Source organism: Muntiacus reevesi, chromosome 4 (assembly GCF_963930625.1).
Source record: "Muntiacus reevesi chromosome 4, mMunRee1.1, whole genome shotgun sequence".
Lineage (NCBI taxonomy): Eukaryota > Metazoa > Chordata > Mammalia > Artiodactyla > Cervidae > Muntiacus > Muntiacus reevesi.
Window position 1 is genome coordinate 89,327,926 of NC_089252.1, and position 12,314 is coordinate 89,340,239.

A 12,314-nucleotide genomic window follows, 5' to 3' on the forward strand; every position below is an offset into this window, starting at 1 on the left:
TTGGTAAAAACCCACTTTTGAAGCACATTATGCATGATCACAGGAAATGGTTACAGCCTCAAGAGGTTTCCCCTTCTGCTGTTGCTTTTTTGAATCAGATTTCTAACAGCCTTCAAAAGGGAGAATAAGAATTATGGAGTTTCTCCCCTGTGGCTCGCAGGCAATAACCCCCTGTTGTTATTTTGTGCTTCTTTCTTTTCAAAGGCATCAAAATTTAGTTTTTTAAAGATCTTTAACTCTATATTTGAAGACAAACAAAAAAGGGCCGCACTGTCATTCTTATCAGTTACCAGGGATTGTGTTTTCCCTTTCTGTTGCCACTTCTTATTAACCTCTTACTTGGTCTGTTAGACATAGTTTGGAATGCACGTCTGCATGCTGGGAGAACATGAAAGTTCAGATGAGCTCAGAGGGCAGATAAAGAAATGCAAAGGCGAAAGTTACACAGCAGAAGGAAGGATAAAAGTTAACTCGCCCAGATTGCTGCCTTCAGAAAGGGAAGGGCGCACAGACATGCTGGTGGTGTTGGAATCTGGGAGGGGCGGTGGGGGAGAAAAGGGGGCCACTCTGTGTCTGAACCAGGGGACGGTGGTTGCATGATGGTAGTAGCGTTCAGCATCTCCAGGACACTGGGTTTGTTGTGGTCACACTTTGCCATCCATTTTGATGGTAAAGGTGGTGTTGCCTTCAGATCCTGAGGGGTGGGCCGGCCCAGACCTACAGCACATCCCCTTGGATTCTGCTGGTGTGTTCACGGCCCCACTGAATGTTACCAAGCCCTGTTGCAGCAGTGACCAGGCGATCGTTATGTCCCTGAGGTGAGGGGGGAGCCTCCTGAAATGACTGTGCCGGTGGTGGGCCTTTTGTGCTACCATGAAGTAGAGTCACATGGTAGTAATTTCATGATGTGGACTGCTGGTTAGGATTTTAACAAGGTTTGAACTTGGATGTTGACAGATGGAACAAGTGTATTAATTTACTGAATCCCCAGTCATTAGTGGCTCATAATTTTGAATCGTCAGCCACCCTCTCCCCGCCTTTCCCCTCTTTTGATCACCTCTGCAGTAAGATACTTGATCCTGGGCCAGAACAACATACTTTAGTCTCTTTTTTCCTGAAGTTGCCTCGAGTTGTTGAGTTCAGCCCTGAGACCTTCTGGGAAGATGGGTGCTCCGCAGCGCCATACAGCTAGTTCTTAGGTGACGACGACTCATTACTATTTGACAGGACGGGTGTGGAAAAGCGAAGGCAGAGTTAATTTTAAGTCAGGCCACAAAAAAAGATCCCATCCTGTGCGGGCGAGGTAGGCTAAGTTGATTGTTTTAAAAGGGCCGTTTGTCCTGGGTAGTTATGACAGTTTATGTTAGGCGGTAGGGAGGAGCCGAAGAAAGGAAAACAGACCTTTGACTGCAGTGCTAGGGAGGGGATCCGAAATGCAAGGTTTATCAGGGCATTTTAGCATTTGAACACTGACTACTGACCTGTCCAGGGGACTGCGCGGAGACCTTTTTTGTATGCATTCAATTGTGAGAAGTAAACAAACGGACTCGTATCCTGTGTTTGGTAACTGGGTGGGGAGCGCAGTTTGGCAACCAGTGTTGCTTTTAAATTCTTTCTTTGGACAATGGGCCTTGTATACTTTTATATCCTGGCTTTTCAAACGCGGACAGCTCTCATGAGCTTTTCCTAGGGATGGCCACAGCGACGACAGAGCAGCCATCAGTCATTTTATATAAATACAGAATTTCTAAACATTTCATTTACAGTAAGACAGGAAACCCCCTCCCCAAGCCCCGGCACCCCCTGCCCCAAGATTTTTTGCTTCAACAAGAGCTGAATCCCTGATCTTTTATTGTACACATGTTGTTTTTACTTCTCTTCCTCCCCTCCCCCACCTTTTAAAAAAGCATCATGAATTAATATCTGTTGAAGAAGTGAAAAAATCACTTTGACACGAATATAACTATCATTGGGTTTTACATTAATGTGATAACTTGGGAAGGGGTGAAAACAATTGGATCATTTTATGCATGCTGTTCTTCAAATGAAAACACTGGCTTTTCATTTAAATTTATTTAAATTTTTGTTGTTAGTGGTATAGAATTTGTTTTTTGGAGTGAAACTCAATTAACTTTCTCAGTGGCATGGTAGTAAGTCTGAAATTGGTTGCTAATATGAGAATGATGGTTTTTACTGTAAAATAAACTACATGGAGACCAAAAGGAAACCACTATTTTTCTCCTCCTTTGAACTTTGCATCAGAAGGTCTTGGTATATATACCATTTTATGGATGTATCAGATCAAGGTCATGTGTTAGGTTAAGTGAATGCAGTTGTTTGTAAAGTGTAGTTATGAGAAGCTCTGAAAGGGTTATGTAGTCCTCTTGGTTGGGAATGTCTCTCTCATGTTTTGAATAATACTCAGAATCAGGAAAACAAATCTTGTGGCTTTTCTTAAAGAATCTTTTTCTTTTCTTTTTCTTTCCTGGTTTCAGAACTCCCTTCCCCAAGAAGGGTTAATTTTTCTTTCATAATTGTTAGCCATAATGTGGCTAAGACCTCCACCTCGATTTGATTCCTCACAGATTAAGGATATTAGATAATTTCCTTCTATTTATTGTAATACTGCACTGTATTATCTTTCTATCACTCAGATAATTACTGAGGAAATCTACATTAATTTTTTTGGCTGGAGCAAGGCCTGATAAACACAGGAATGATGTATTGATGTTTTACACAACAAAAGTTTTCCTCCTGTCATTGTCCAATCAACAGAAAGATATTTATCATGTCGCAGAGCCCCTTCTTTGCAAGAACAAAGCAGGTAGGGAAGCACGACCAGCAAGCAGAGTTGGGGTTTCTGAAACTTGAGCCAAGCAAAGGCATCTGCGGTTGAAAGTGTCCTTCATATTAAGCACTCACAGCCGAGTGCGATGTTGTTTGCTAAATTATGAATGTGTGTAATTAAAATCTAGTGGCTGTTTCTATGAAAGATTTACAATGTTATTTCATCGTTTGTCATGGCTAATTAACAATATTAGATGAAGTTTTTCTTCTTCAAAGGTCTGATTTTTTCTCATTTATTTATGTCAGAAGTGATAAACAGAGTAGTTAAGAGCTTCTCCCTGTGCAGGCAGGATGGAAGCAGCTTGCTCCTTCACTCCTCAGGGTTCGGGGTTCAAATCCCTCTAGACCTCAAGTGGTGAAGCCTGACTTCTCGTGTGCCTCATTACAGGTTTCAGAGTCTAGAAGTCCACATTCTGACTGCAAAAACTCAGGCCTTTGCAACCACAGGAAAAACTGCCTTGACTGGCAAACTGTCTTTCTGTGGGAGCCGGCAGGAGAAAGGGCCTCCACCCACCCCCTCGTCCCTCTTCAGAGGTGCTGTGTTCGTTCCCCTTGAAGGCAGCCTTGAGCCCGAGCCTTCCGCGAAGCTCTGGTGGCCACTCTCAGTCCTGGCCGACGACGGTGTTTGAGGACCACCATCCGTTCCGCCTTCCCTGGGCAGTGGCCGTCTCATTCTTTTTTTTCCCCTGCCTGATTTCTTTCAGCAGCAGCAGGTGGCTACCCAGCAGTTGGCCTTCCAGCAGCAACTTCTGCAGATGCAGCAGTTACAGCAGCAACACCTCCTGTCTTTGCAGCGCCAAGGCCTTCTAACCATCCAGCCAGGGCAACCCGCCCTTCCCCTCCAACCTCTTACTCAAGGTAAGCATTGATGATGCAGAAGGCGTTGGTCTCTCAAGACTCCGGGGCAGTGATGGTGAGGGGAGTGGGGTCTCCTTTCAGCCCATCATCAAGAAGATTGTTTGTTTAAAACACGCAGATGCGCACTCAGAGGCAAAACCAGCTCAGGTAACAGTGATGGACCCTTCCAGAAGCTGGAGGGCTTGTGAGTGTCAAGATGACAGCGAAGGGTGGTCTGCAGGCTTTGCCGATGTCACAGGATCAAAATGTTGCAGGAGAGAAGGCAATACTGCTCTTCAGTCAGATCTCACATTTTCAGTTTGGAATCGCAAATACATTTTCTTGAAGGCTTTCGTTAGTCATTTTAAGATACCTTGTAAATCCTGTAACTTGCTCTGTTTGAAATTGTAGTAATGCCTTTGAAATGTCTCTCTTTAACATCTAGGGAGAAATTCAGGTAGACAATTGTGATTCATCTCTTGCTGTTACAGAAGCCAAGGGGGTTTTCTATTGGAATCTCTCTCTCTTGCATTCACCTGATTGTTGGTTTTAGAGCAAGTTGATTCTACACTCATTAGAACAGGCAACTTGTCCATTCCACCTCTTTTTTGAGAGTTGGAGCTCTTTGAAAAGGAGTGAAATTTCATGGATTTAGAAATTTCTTTGGAAAAACCATTGACATGTTCTTCCAATGGATGTTGCCCTACAGACAGAAATGAGTACTTTTCCTGTTCCTAGGACATCCTCTGGCTTGAAGCAAATCTAGCTTTTACTTGGGTAATGTGATACACAAATGAATTATTCAGAATAAGCCAGAAGGAAAGGAAGGAGGGAAGGAAAGAAGAAAGAGTCATGCTGTGTTTTGAAATACAGTTCCTCCGTCCTGTACGTGGTACGGTGGGTTTCATTTGCCTCTTCAAGGCCCATGGTAGACTCGGATGTATGTGTATATGTGCCTTCAAGATTGGTAGCTAAAACCTTTGGTGTCTTGGATTCAGTTGCGTTATGAAGACAGTTCAAAATGTGAAAACTCTTCCTCCCCTCATGGTAATGAAGGCATGGCCATGTGTTCAGTAGTTTTTGAGTCATGTCTGCCTTTATTCTCTTGAGTCAACCACAACCAACTTGTGTCCCTCCTGGGGTTCTTTGGGTTTTCTTTATGTCTTAATGCTGAGACCAGGACATTTCCCTCCTTTAACTTGCCTCTCGCCTCCCCTCCTCCTCCTGCTCTTACTGCTCATCCACGCAGTATGTAATCAATATCGCCATTGCTGTCAAAATAGAAGATCTGGTAACTGAGCAATGCCAGGGCGGGAGTGGGGGGGGGGGGGAAGGACACATGGGCTAATGCACTTTTGTGCTTGCAAAATGTTATAACATGCATTAATTGCATCTTTGTATTTATTGTCGGCAACATCGCCGGCTGGGCTGACACACCCACTGGACTCCGCTTCTGCCTCGCTCATCTTTTCCTACTGCTCCTATACTATTAAGTGGGCTCACTAAGGTTCATTGTTATAGTCCATCAGTTAAGCTGTCCAAAAGAGGGCAATTGGGCAGTGACAAGACAAGCTCACATGTAATGTGAAAGAAATGAATGTGGTGATGCATGAAGTGTAATCTCTGCAGTAACATATCAGAGACACCGGTAGGTAATTCACTAGTCATGGCATTGATTGATATGCTTAGCAGTCGGCTCTAACGCTTTAGCCCCCGCAACATTAAGAAGATGCATATTTATAGTCTAAGGGGGTGTCTGTGTGTGTGCCCAAAATGCATAAACGCAAATATAAACATTTCTCCTAGTGAAGTGAACCACCCGTGTCATAGCCATCTCTCTTGGAATCAAAAGGCTGGTTTTGTGTCCCCTAACCCCTTACCCAAAGTGGCTGGAGAATTCAGTCATTTTGGACTACAACACAGTGGTTTTTTTTTTTTTTTTTATCAGAGAGATGATGACTTAAAACTGATGTCATTATGAGGTTTAAATCAACTTTCTGCTTGCTTGAACATGGTCACCTGGGTATAGAGGTACAAGGACAAAAAAAGGTTGATCAACTCTGTTTGTCTTAGAGCCAGTGATACCTGGGATTGTAAAATTGAGTTCCGTGAATGGTAATCTGTCAACTGTCCCCACAACATACATTTTTTAAACCTGTGTCTGCATTTTCTTTTATAATGAAGGTGCCAGTTGTCCTGGAAAAAGACATGTAGGCAGGCACAGGGTTTATGTGTTAAAAATGCTAGTAATGTTCACTTCAGGATGTAATCACCATGATTCTTTTACATCCCTGCACGGTCTTGGCTAAGTTGCCTTAAACGTGCATGTAAATATCACAGTATTAGAAGAGACAGAGAGTAATATTTTGAAGACTTTTTTTCCCCTGGAGGTTTTAGGTTATGAAACAGAAGGACCTTTCTTTTTGTAAAATGTTTTTAGGGCTGTTGGACAGCCTTCTCCCTGTTTTATATTATTAGCATGTCTGTTTTTCCCCTGATGGCTTTAGTCATATCATCTTCCTAGCACCTGTAATTACATAAAGAAATATACTTTTAATATCATTCTGACTTTTAAATTTTTTTAAATATGAACTACAGTTGGAAGAAAATTGCGTGTCTGCCGATGTACCTGTTAATGGGTTTGTTTAACTTGGGACTGTTATTCCTATCTACCATTTTGGAAGAAATGCACGCTTTCTGGCCATTTGGTGTCCCTTTAGTCTGATGAGTGACTAGCTTACCTTTTATCTGTCTTAATTCTATCGTGAGATCTCGGTTGTCAAATAACAGCATCCTTTGGTAGATCCTGTTCACTGAAGTAACAGTTTAACATCACTAACAAGGTGTAACATTGATGGAAGAGACCGATTTGACTGCCTTTCTGAGTGTCTGATGCGAATGTTCTTCACCATAATTATCACATTGAAATTTGACCCAGAAGCATACCTCGTTGTCAGTCAGTGAGTTACTATTTTATTTACCGTTTCTCCCTGTGGACGAGGAAACTGATTTGCTAGCCCACTGGACTAGAAGGAGAGGAGAGAAACATTAATGTGCATTGTGGGCCTAACAAGTGTAACAGGGCATTTCTCTTTGTCTTTATTTGCTGGATAAACAGCTTACTTTTGAATCAGCTTCCGAGTGCTGCTTCTATCAGAGGGAAAGTGTCAACACAGTGGTTAGAAGCCCACCTCCCGTGCACCTTGACCCAGAAATCAATCAGTTGGAGTTGAAACTAGGCGGCTTGTTCTTTTTGTGTGTACTGACTCCCCAGAAAGTAAAACTGGGTGTTGACTTGTGTGGCTTTCCATCGGTGTGCCGTCATCCACAGACAACCCTATTCACTATTGTTTCCATTGAATAAACAGCGATCCGAGGGTCAGCCATCCTCCAGGTAACTGCTGGTGTGCAGACGTCAGCGGCGGCCTGTTAGCTACCAGCCCGCCCTGCGCATCACCTCACTGGGTGTTGGGAAAAAACAGCCGAGATGCAGCGGGACTGGACACAGGATTGTGTGGTGACCTTTCCCTTTGTTTAATTTGCCTCCGAGGTTTAATTTCAGGGGACAAGTAATAATTGAATATGCCTAATAACTAAATGCTCATTTGGGACAAAATCCATCAAAATATAATTGGCATTTGATTTTTATGAAGGAAGAAGAAAACTGAGTTGGCTGTCGAGGACGCATTCGAAGAATATCTGACCACTTAATGTATCATTTGAGGCCTCTTTTATAATATATATTAATTGCAAAGACTCAAGCGTTTGAACATTTTCTTGGAGAACCGTTAGGAGAGACCAACTGTTTTTGTTAACGCTCCTCTCAGAAAGGCGGGGAAGGTTATTGGTCTGCTGTGCAATAATTTACTCCTCTTTGATATGCAAACGATCCACGGTGAATATAAAAAAATCCTATCAGACTCATTTCACAGTTCTTAACCACTCGGATTCTCTGGAGTCCATCGCCTCATTAGACCAGTGCTTGCCAATGCTAGCATAATTAAAATCTTTAACAGTTTAGCAAAGTAAAGATGTTTGGCTGATCACGTTGAGATGATTATCTATCCATTGTATTCTAAATGACAAAAATAAATTAAATTTAGACCTTGGCATTTTTTATTATGTGTTTCAAATGAATATAATGCACACAGCCTTCTTTTTAAATTCAGTACCTTAGGTTTGGTCAGAAACATGCCTGTTCCAGTTCCTGCTATACAGTCAGAAAATGGCAGGCTTCCTAGGAGAGCTCGGTTCCAGTTCATGGAAACAATGAACTGAGATCCAGATGTCCAGTTCTAGTGCGGCATTGCCTCGTGATGTCAGGGCTTTCTGATTTCTTCCAAGTTGTCCTCCTAGGTGGTTGTTATCAGCTGCCATTCAGAATATGTTTCTTCTGTGTGTGCATGCACTAGAATATGCCTTGAGGTCAGATTTGGAAATCCTGGGCTGTAGAGGCATGCCACCAGAATAAAGGCTTTGTACCCACAATAGTGAGATTGACATACTGATTGAATCTCTTCTTGGGAGGAAACAAAGAAGGTAACACTTATTGCCCAAGACTCATGTCCATTCTGACCCCCTTAAAGAGCAAGACAACTTTACTGCTCCAAGTTTCTTTCACGTTTTCATTTCATTCTGCAATGGTTCATTAGCATGGATCTAAGAAATGACAGTAATAATAGTGTTACTTGTATAAAAAGTTATACAGTTTTTCAGTAGACACATCCATCAATTAAGCATGTGGTACAAGAAACCAAAATTAATGAGGAAGATAGGTGTGTTAATGAAATAATCATAGTATAATCAATTTGACTGTTAAAAGTTGAAAAGCATTTCAGGAAGACGATATGAATTCATAATTTATGTCTAAAAGTGATTAATAAAAACTATATTTAATAACAAAGCTATTTGTCATCATTTAAGACTTAAGCACAAAAATTATTCATTTTGTGGTTCATGTTGTCATAATAGTATAGTTGAACAAATTTATTTTGAGCCCTTCTTTGTGTTTAAAAATACAGTAACATCTATCTACATTTTTTTTTACCCCAGCGGTCTAGAAACAACAGTTTGGATGGAGGCATGTACAGTCTTTGCGAAAAATAGCTGTGTTCTGAATCCTTTTCATGGGAGTCTTTTATGTGTGATGAGGGCACTTCAGGTGGAGGACCCATTCCTTCCTACCGTATTTGCCTTAGTTGAGAGGGAAGGGAAAAGAAAACTGCATGCACCAAAAAAAACCCTAACACTAGGCTTTGTTTACTGACTCTTTGATTTAATTACTGTTTGAAGAGGACGGAATTAGCTGTTAATTGATTTAATTATCCAATTTGTTTGTTTCAGGCATGATTCCAACAGAACTGCAGCAGCTCTGGAAAGAAGTGACAAGCGCTCATACGACAGAAGAAGCCACGGGCAACAATCACAGCAGCTTGGATCTGACCACGACGTGTGTCTCTTCCTCTGCACCTTCCAAGACCTCCTTAATAATGAACCCACATGCCTCTACCAACGGACAGCTGTCAGTCCACACTCCCAAAAGGGAAAGGTAGGAACGCAACTCTGAGATGTGTCCGAAGCTGGCTGTAAGGCAGAGGGGTGGGTGGCCTCTCCTCGCCGTATCTATCTCGGTGATCCCTAATTGGATCCATGTGACTGGAGTGTGCGTATAATTACTTAAGAATCTATTCAATATGGTGTGGGTGTGAAGCATCTAATTATTGTCACCTTTTCAACGTGGGATTAGCACTTACATAGATGGAACCTGGGCTTAGGAACCCAGGCAGTCTTTCGATCTCTCTTTTGGATGAGTTGGGTTTCCAAGGCCTCCTCTTTCTGCCAAGTGTCCACTGCATACAAGTCGATTTCCTTGTCTTTACGTGCTTTCTAAGGAAATAGCAGTGTCTACTGTAGGCTGTGTTGAATTTCAGTTTGAGAAAAGGTAAAATGTACACCCCTCTGCAGTTCCCTCCCTGAAGGCAGGGAGCCCATCTGTTTCACCGTTGTGTCCCCAAAGTGTTTGGGTTTGTTTTTTTTTTTTAAATAGACTGTCAGTGAAGGTTTGCAGGATGGACTGATGGAAGGGGTCCACATGTATGCACACACAGACATGCAGAGCCACTTTATCCTGATCATGGTCTGTATTCTAGCATTGACTCAATTTCCGTATTCCTCTTTGGAAGTTAACACTTTATATTTTTAAATTGCCCTGAGCTTCACTTGGATGTTAGTTGAAGCTGAGGTATTTTGAGAGATCCAAAATACATCATGTGAACAGACAGTGCTAAAAAGTTAGCTGTGAATCCATATTATTATACCTTAGCACCCAGAAACATTAATACTACTATTCAGTCCTTTTTCAAAGTAGAAAATATATATATAAAACTTCTTTTTTGGTGTATTTTTAACCTGTTTCCTATGTAGCTCGTATGCAGAGTGTCCACGCACAGACGAAAAGAAAACCTAAAAGTCGTAGGTGATAGCAAATGTCAGGAAAACCAAAATTTTTTTTTTATAAAGAGACCAAGTGAAAGATTTTTTAATTGTGTTCTTCACTTAAGCAAGTACACATATATATATATGTGGTATATTTTTATACCAGCAGTACTTGATCCATTTAGAGCTTAGTAATCACAGAAAATAGTACCTGAATATTTGTATATGTGTTGGTGTGTGTGTATCATGTTCAAAACCAAACACCACGAGAGGTTTCTGGAGATGAGATTATATATGTTTTAGCCAAAGCTTGCAACTATCCTTCTGACATCACTTTGGAGTTTCTGTGGCAGACACAGCAGAACTAAAAGATGCTTTTATCCTATTGGTTTAGTGGAGCTTGAAAAATAGAATGGTTGACAGTAAAAATTAGTTTGGAAACATTGGACCAAATGTGACTTCTTTTGTTTCCAGTGAGGATAGGTTTGTATGTCTGGAGACTAGTCTTAGCTCTTGCTGTATAAGGTCTTAGAATGCCTTTGTAATTAAAAAAAAAAAGAACCCTAGACCTTCGATAGCTTTTAGAGAAAAGGTTCTAGGTTGTCGTCCTTTGCTCTGCTTGCTTTTGGCGTCCTGAGGTTGATGCTGTCCATTTACAGCAAAGGAATTGAATTACATCTTTATCCATAGGTAGTGAAGGGGGCCATACAGTGAAAAATGCCAACTGATGCACTTAAAGTATTTATTGTAATCCTGTCGGCCATTGTGGAGCCTGCACAGATTTCCTGTGACACAGAAATTTCTCCCTGTTTAGATGCACTGTGCTCAGTTTCATTCTAAAAGGTTATATATCTGGAGTCAGGTAGTAGATTACCAAGGCGGCAAATAGGAGAAGAATAGCCCTTTTCATGTCTTAAGGTGCATTTGAAAGTAAATGGATCTCAGAGACAGTCTAATGCCAGGAGAATAAGTTTGTTGGATTTCTCGTTTTGTGGTCCTTATGTGTCTGCACAAAAGTTGGGCTTAATCTTCATTATACTACCTGCCAGCATTAGAATAAGGATCAGGAAAGAATTCAGATTTCACTGAGCATTAATCTGGATGTAGAAACAGGCTGACTTCTCCAACTGTACATGCAAAGAAGAAGCAACTATGAAATTATATGCTACTACTTAATCTCTGGGACCTCTGAGTTTATATTATGTGGTAGGTTCCTAGACATGGCTGGACTGAATCAAATTCTAATCACATTTTAACTGAATGTGACAAATAAGAGAGATGAGCAGAGCACCTTAGGTTAAAGATAAGTCAAAAAGTTACAAACTTACAGAATTGATCATTAAAAATTGAATTATTAGTTAGCATTGTATATAAGGACTTAATAATGAATATTTTATGGTTTTACCATCTGATGGTTTACTTTAAAATCCCATGGGGGATATTGCTATTTAAATAGTGGGAAATGATTTTTTTTTAAAAGTTATCCCTCTCACAGTTCATTCTCCCTTACACAATGAGTTGTCTTGTGTCTCAGGAGTCCCTTTGAGAAGTTCCATCCCTTTCTCACCAGGAGCATTTGTGAAATGTATCTCGTTTGAAGCTCTCCCTTGGTTTCTACGTAATATTCCCCACCCCCAGTGCTGCTCTTGGAGCTGTATCTTGGGGTACCGGCTTTAAGAATTCTTTCCGAAAGGAGTTGGGAGTACTCCGTGTGACAATTCTTAGGGCCCGGGATAGCATTGTGAGAGTTGCGGTTTGCTTTTCAAAGTCGGATTTCCATGCTTGTGGAAGGCTCCTCCCCCCGCCGCCTGCCCCGTGCATCCTTCGGGCTCCCGTGAGCAGCCGCCACTGCAGCAGCTCTGGGGTTTGGTGAGCTGCAATCTGTTAAGGAGATAAATAATGTGCTTGGCACGACACTCCTACTCTCCTCTTTAATTTGTCTTACACAAGGAAAATTATAATTAAATCATTCAGGGTAAACCCTTGAGTGTAGAGAAGGGAAGAAAACACACACACACACACACACACACACACACACTTTGGTAAAGATTGCCAGTAGAAAGCTACTTCTCTGTTGTGCGGGGTAGAGACATGTATCAATATTCAGCATCATTAGGGGAGGAGCAGCCCATGTGATTTGTGAGGCGGATGCCAGCGCTCAAATCAAGGCTTGTTAAGATCCTGTCCCAGTGCGA

At 41.6% G+C, this 12,314-nt stretch overlaps 1 protein-coding gene across 13 annotated transcripts in view; it reads left to right on the forward strand.

The window, feature by feature from the left end:
• FOXP1 (forkhead box P1) overlaps positions 1-12,314 on the forward strand; it is a 613,036-nt gene that overhangs the window by 521,357 nt on the left and 79,365 nt on the right. For 11 of the 13 annotated variants that reach the window (XR_010662980.1, XM_065933291.1, XM_065933290.1 and 8 more), the window contains 2 exons: positions 3,552-3,705; positions 9,028-9,232. Coding sequence is in view for 12 of the 13 variants with exons in the window: in XM_065933291.1 (XP_065789363.1) it covers positions 3,552-3,705; positions 9,028-9,232 (359 nt within the window). In the remaining variant the exon portion in view is untranslated. The remainder of the gene's footprint in view (positions 1-3,551; positions 3,706-9,027; positions 9,233-12,314) is intronic. The other 2 variants (XM_065933292.1, XM_065933293.1) reach the window with 1 other exon arrangement.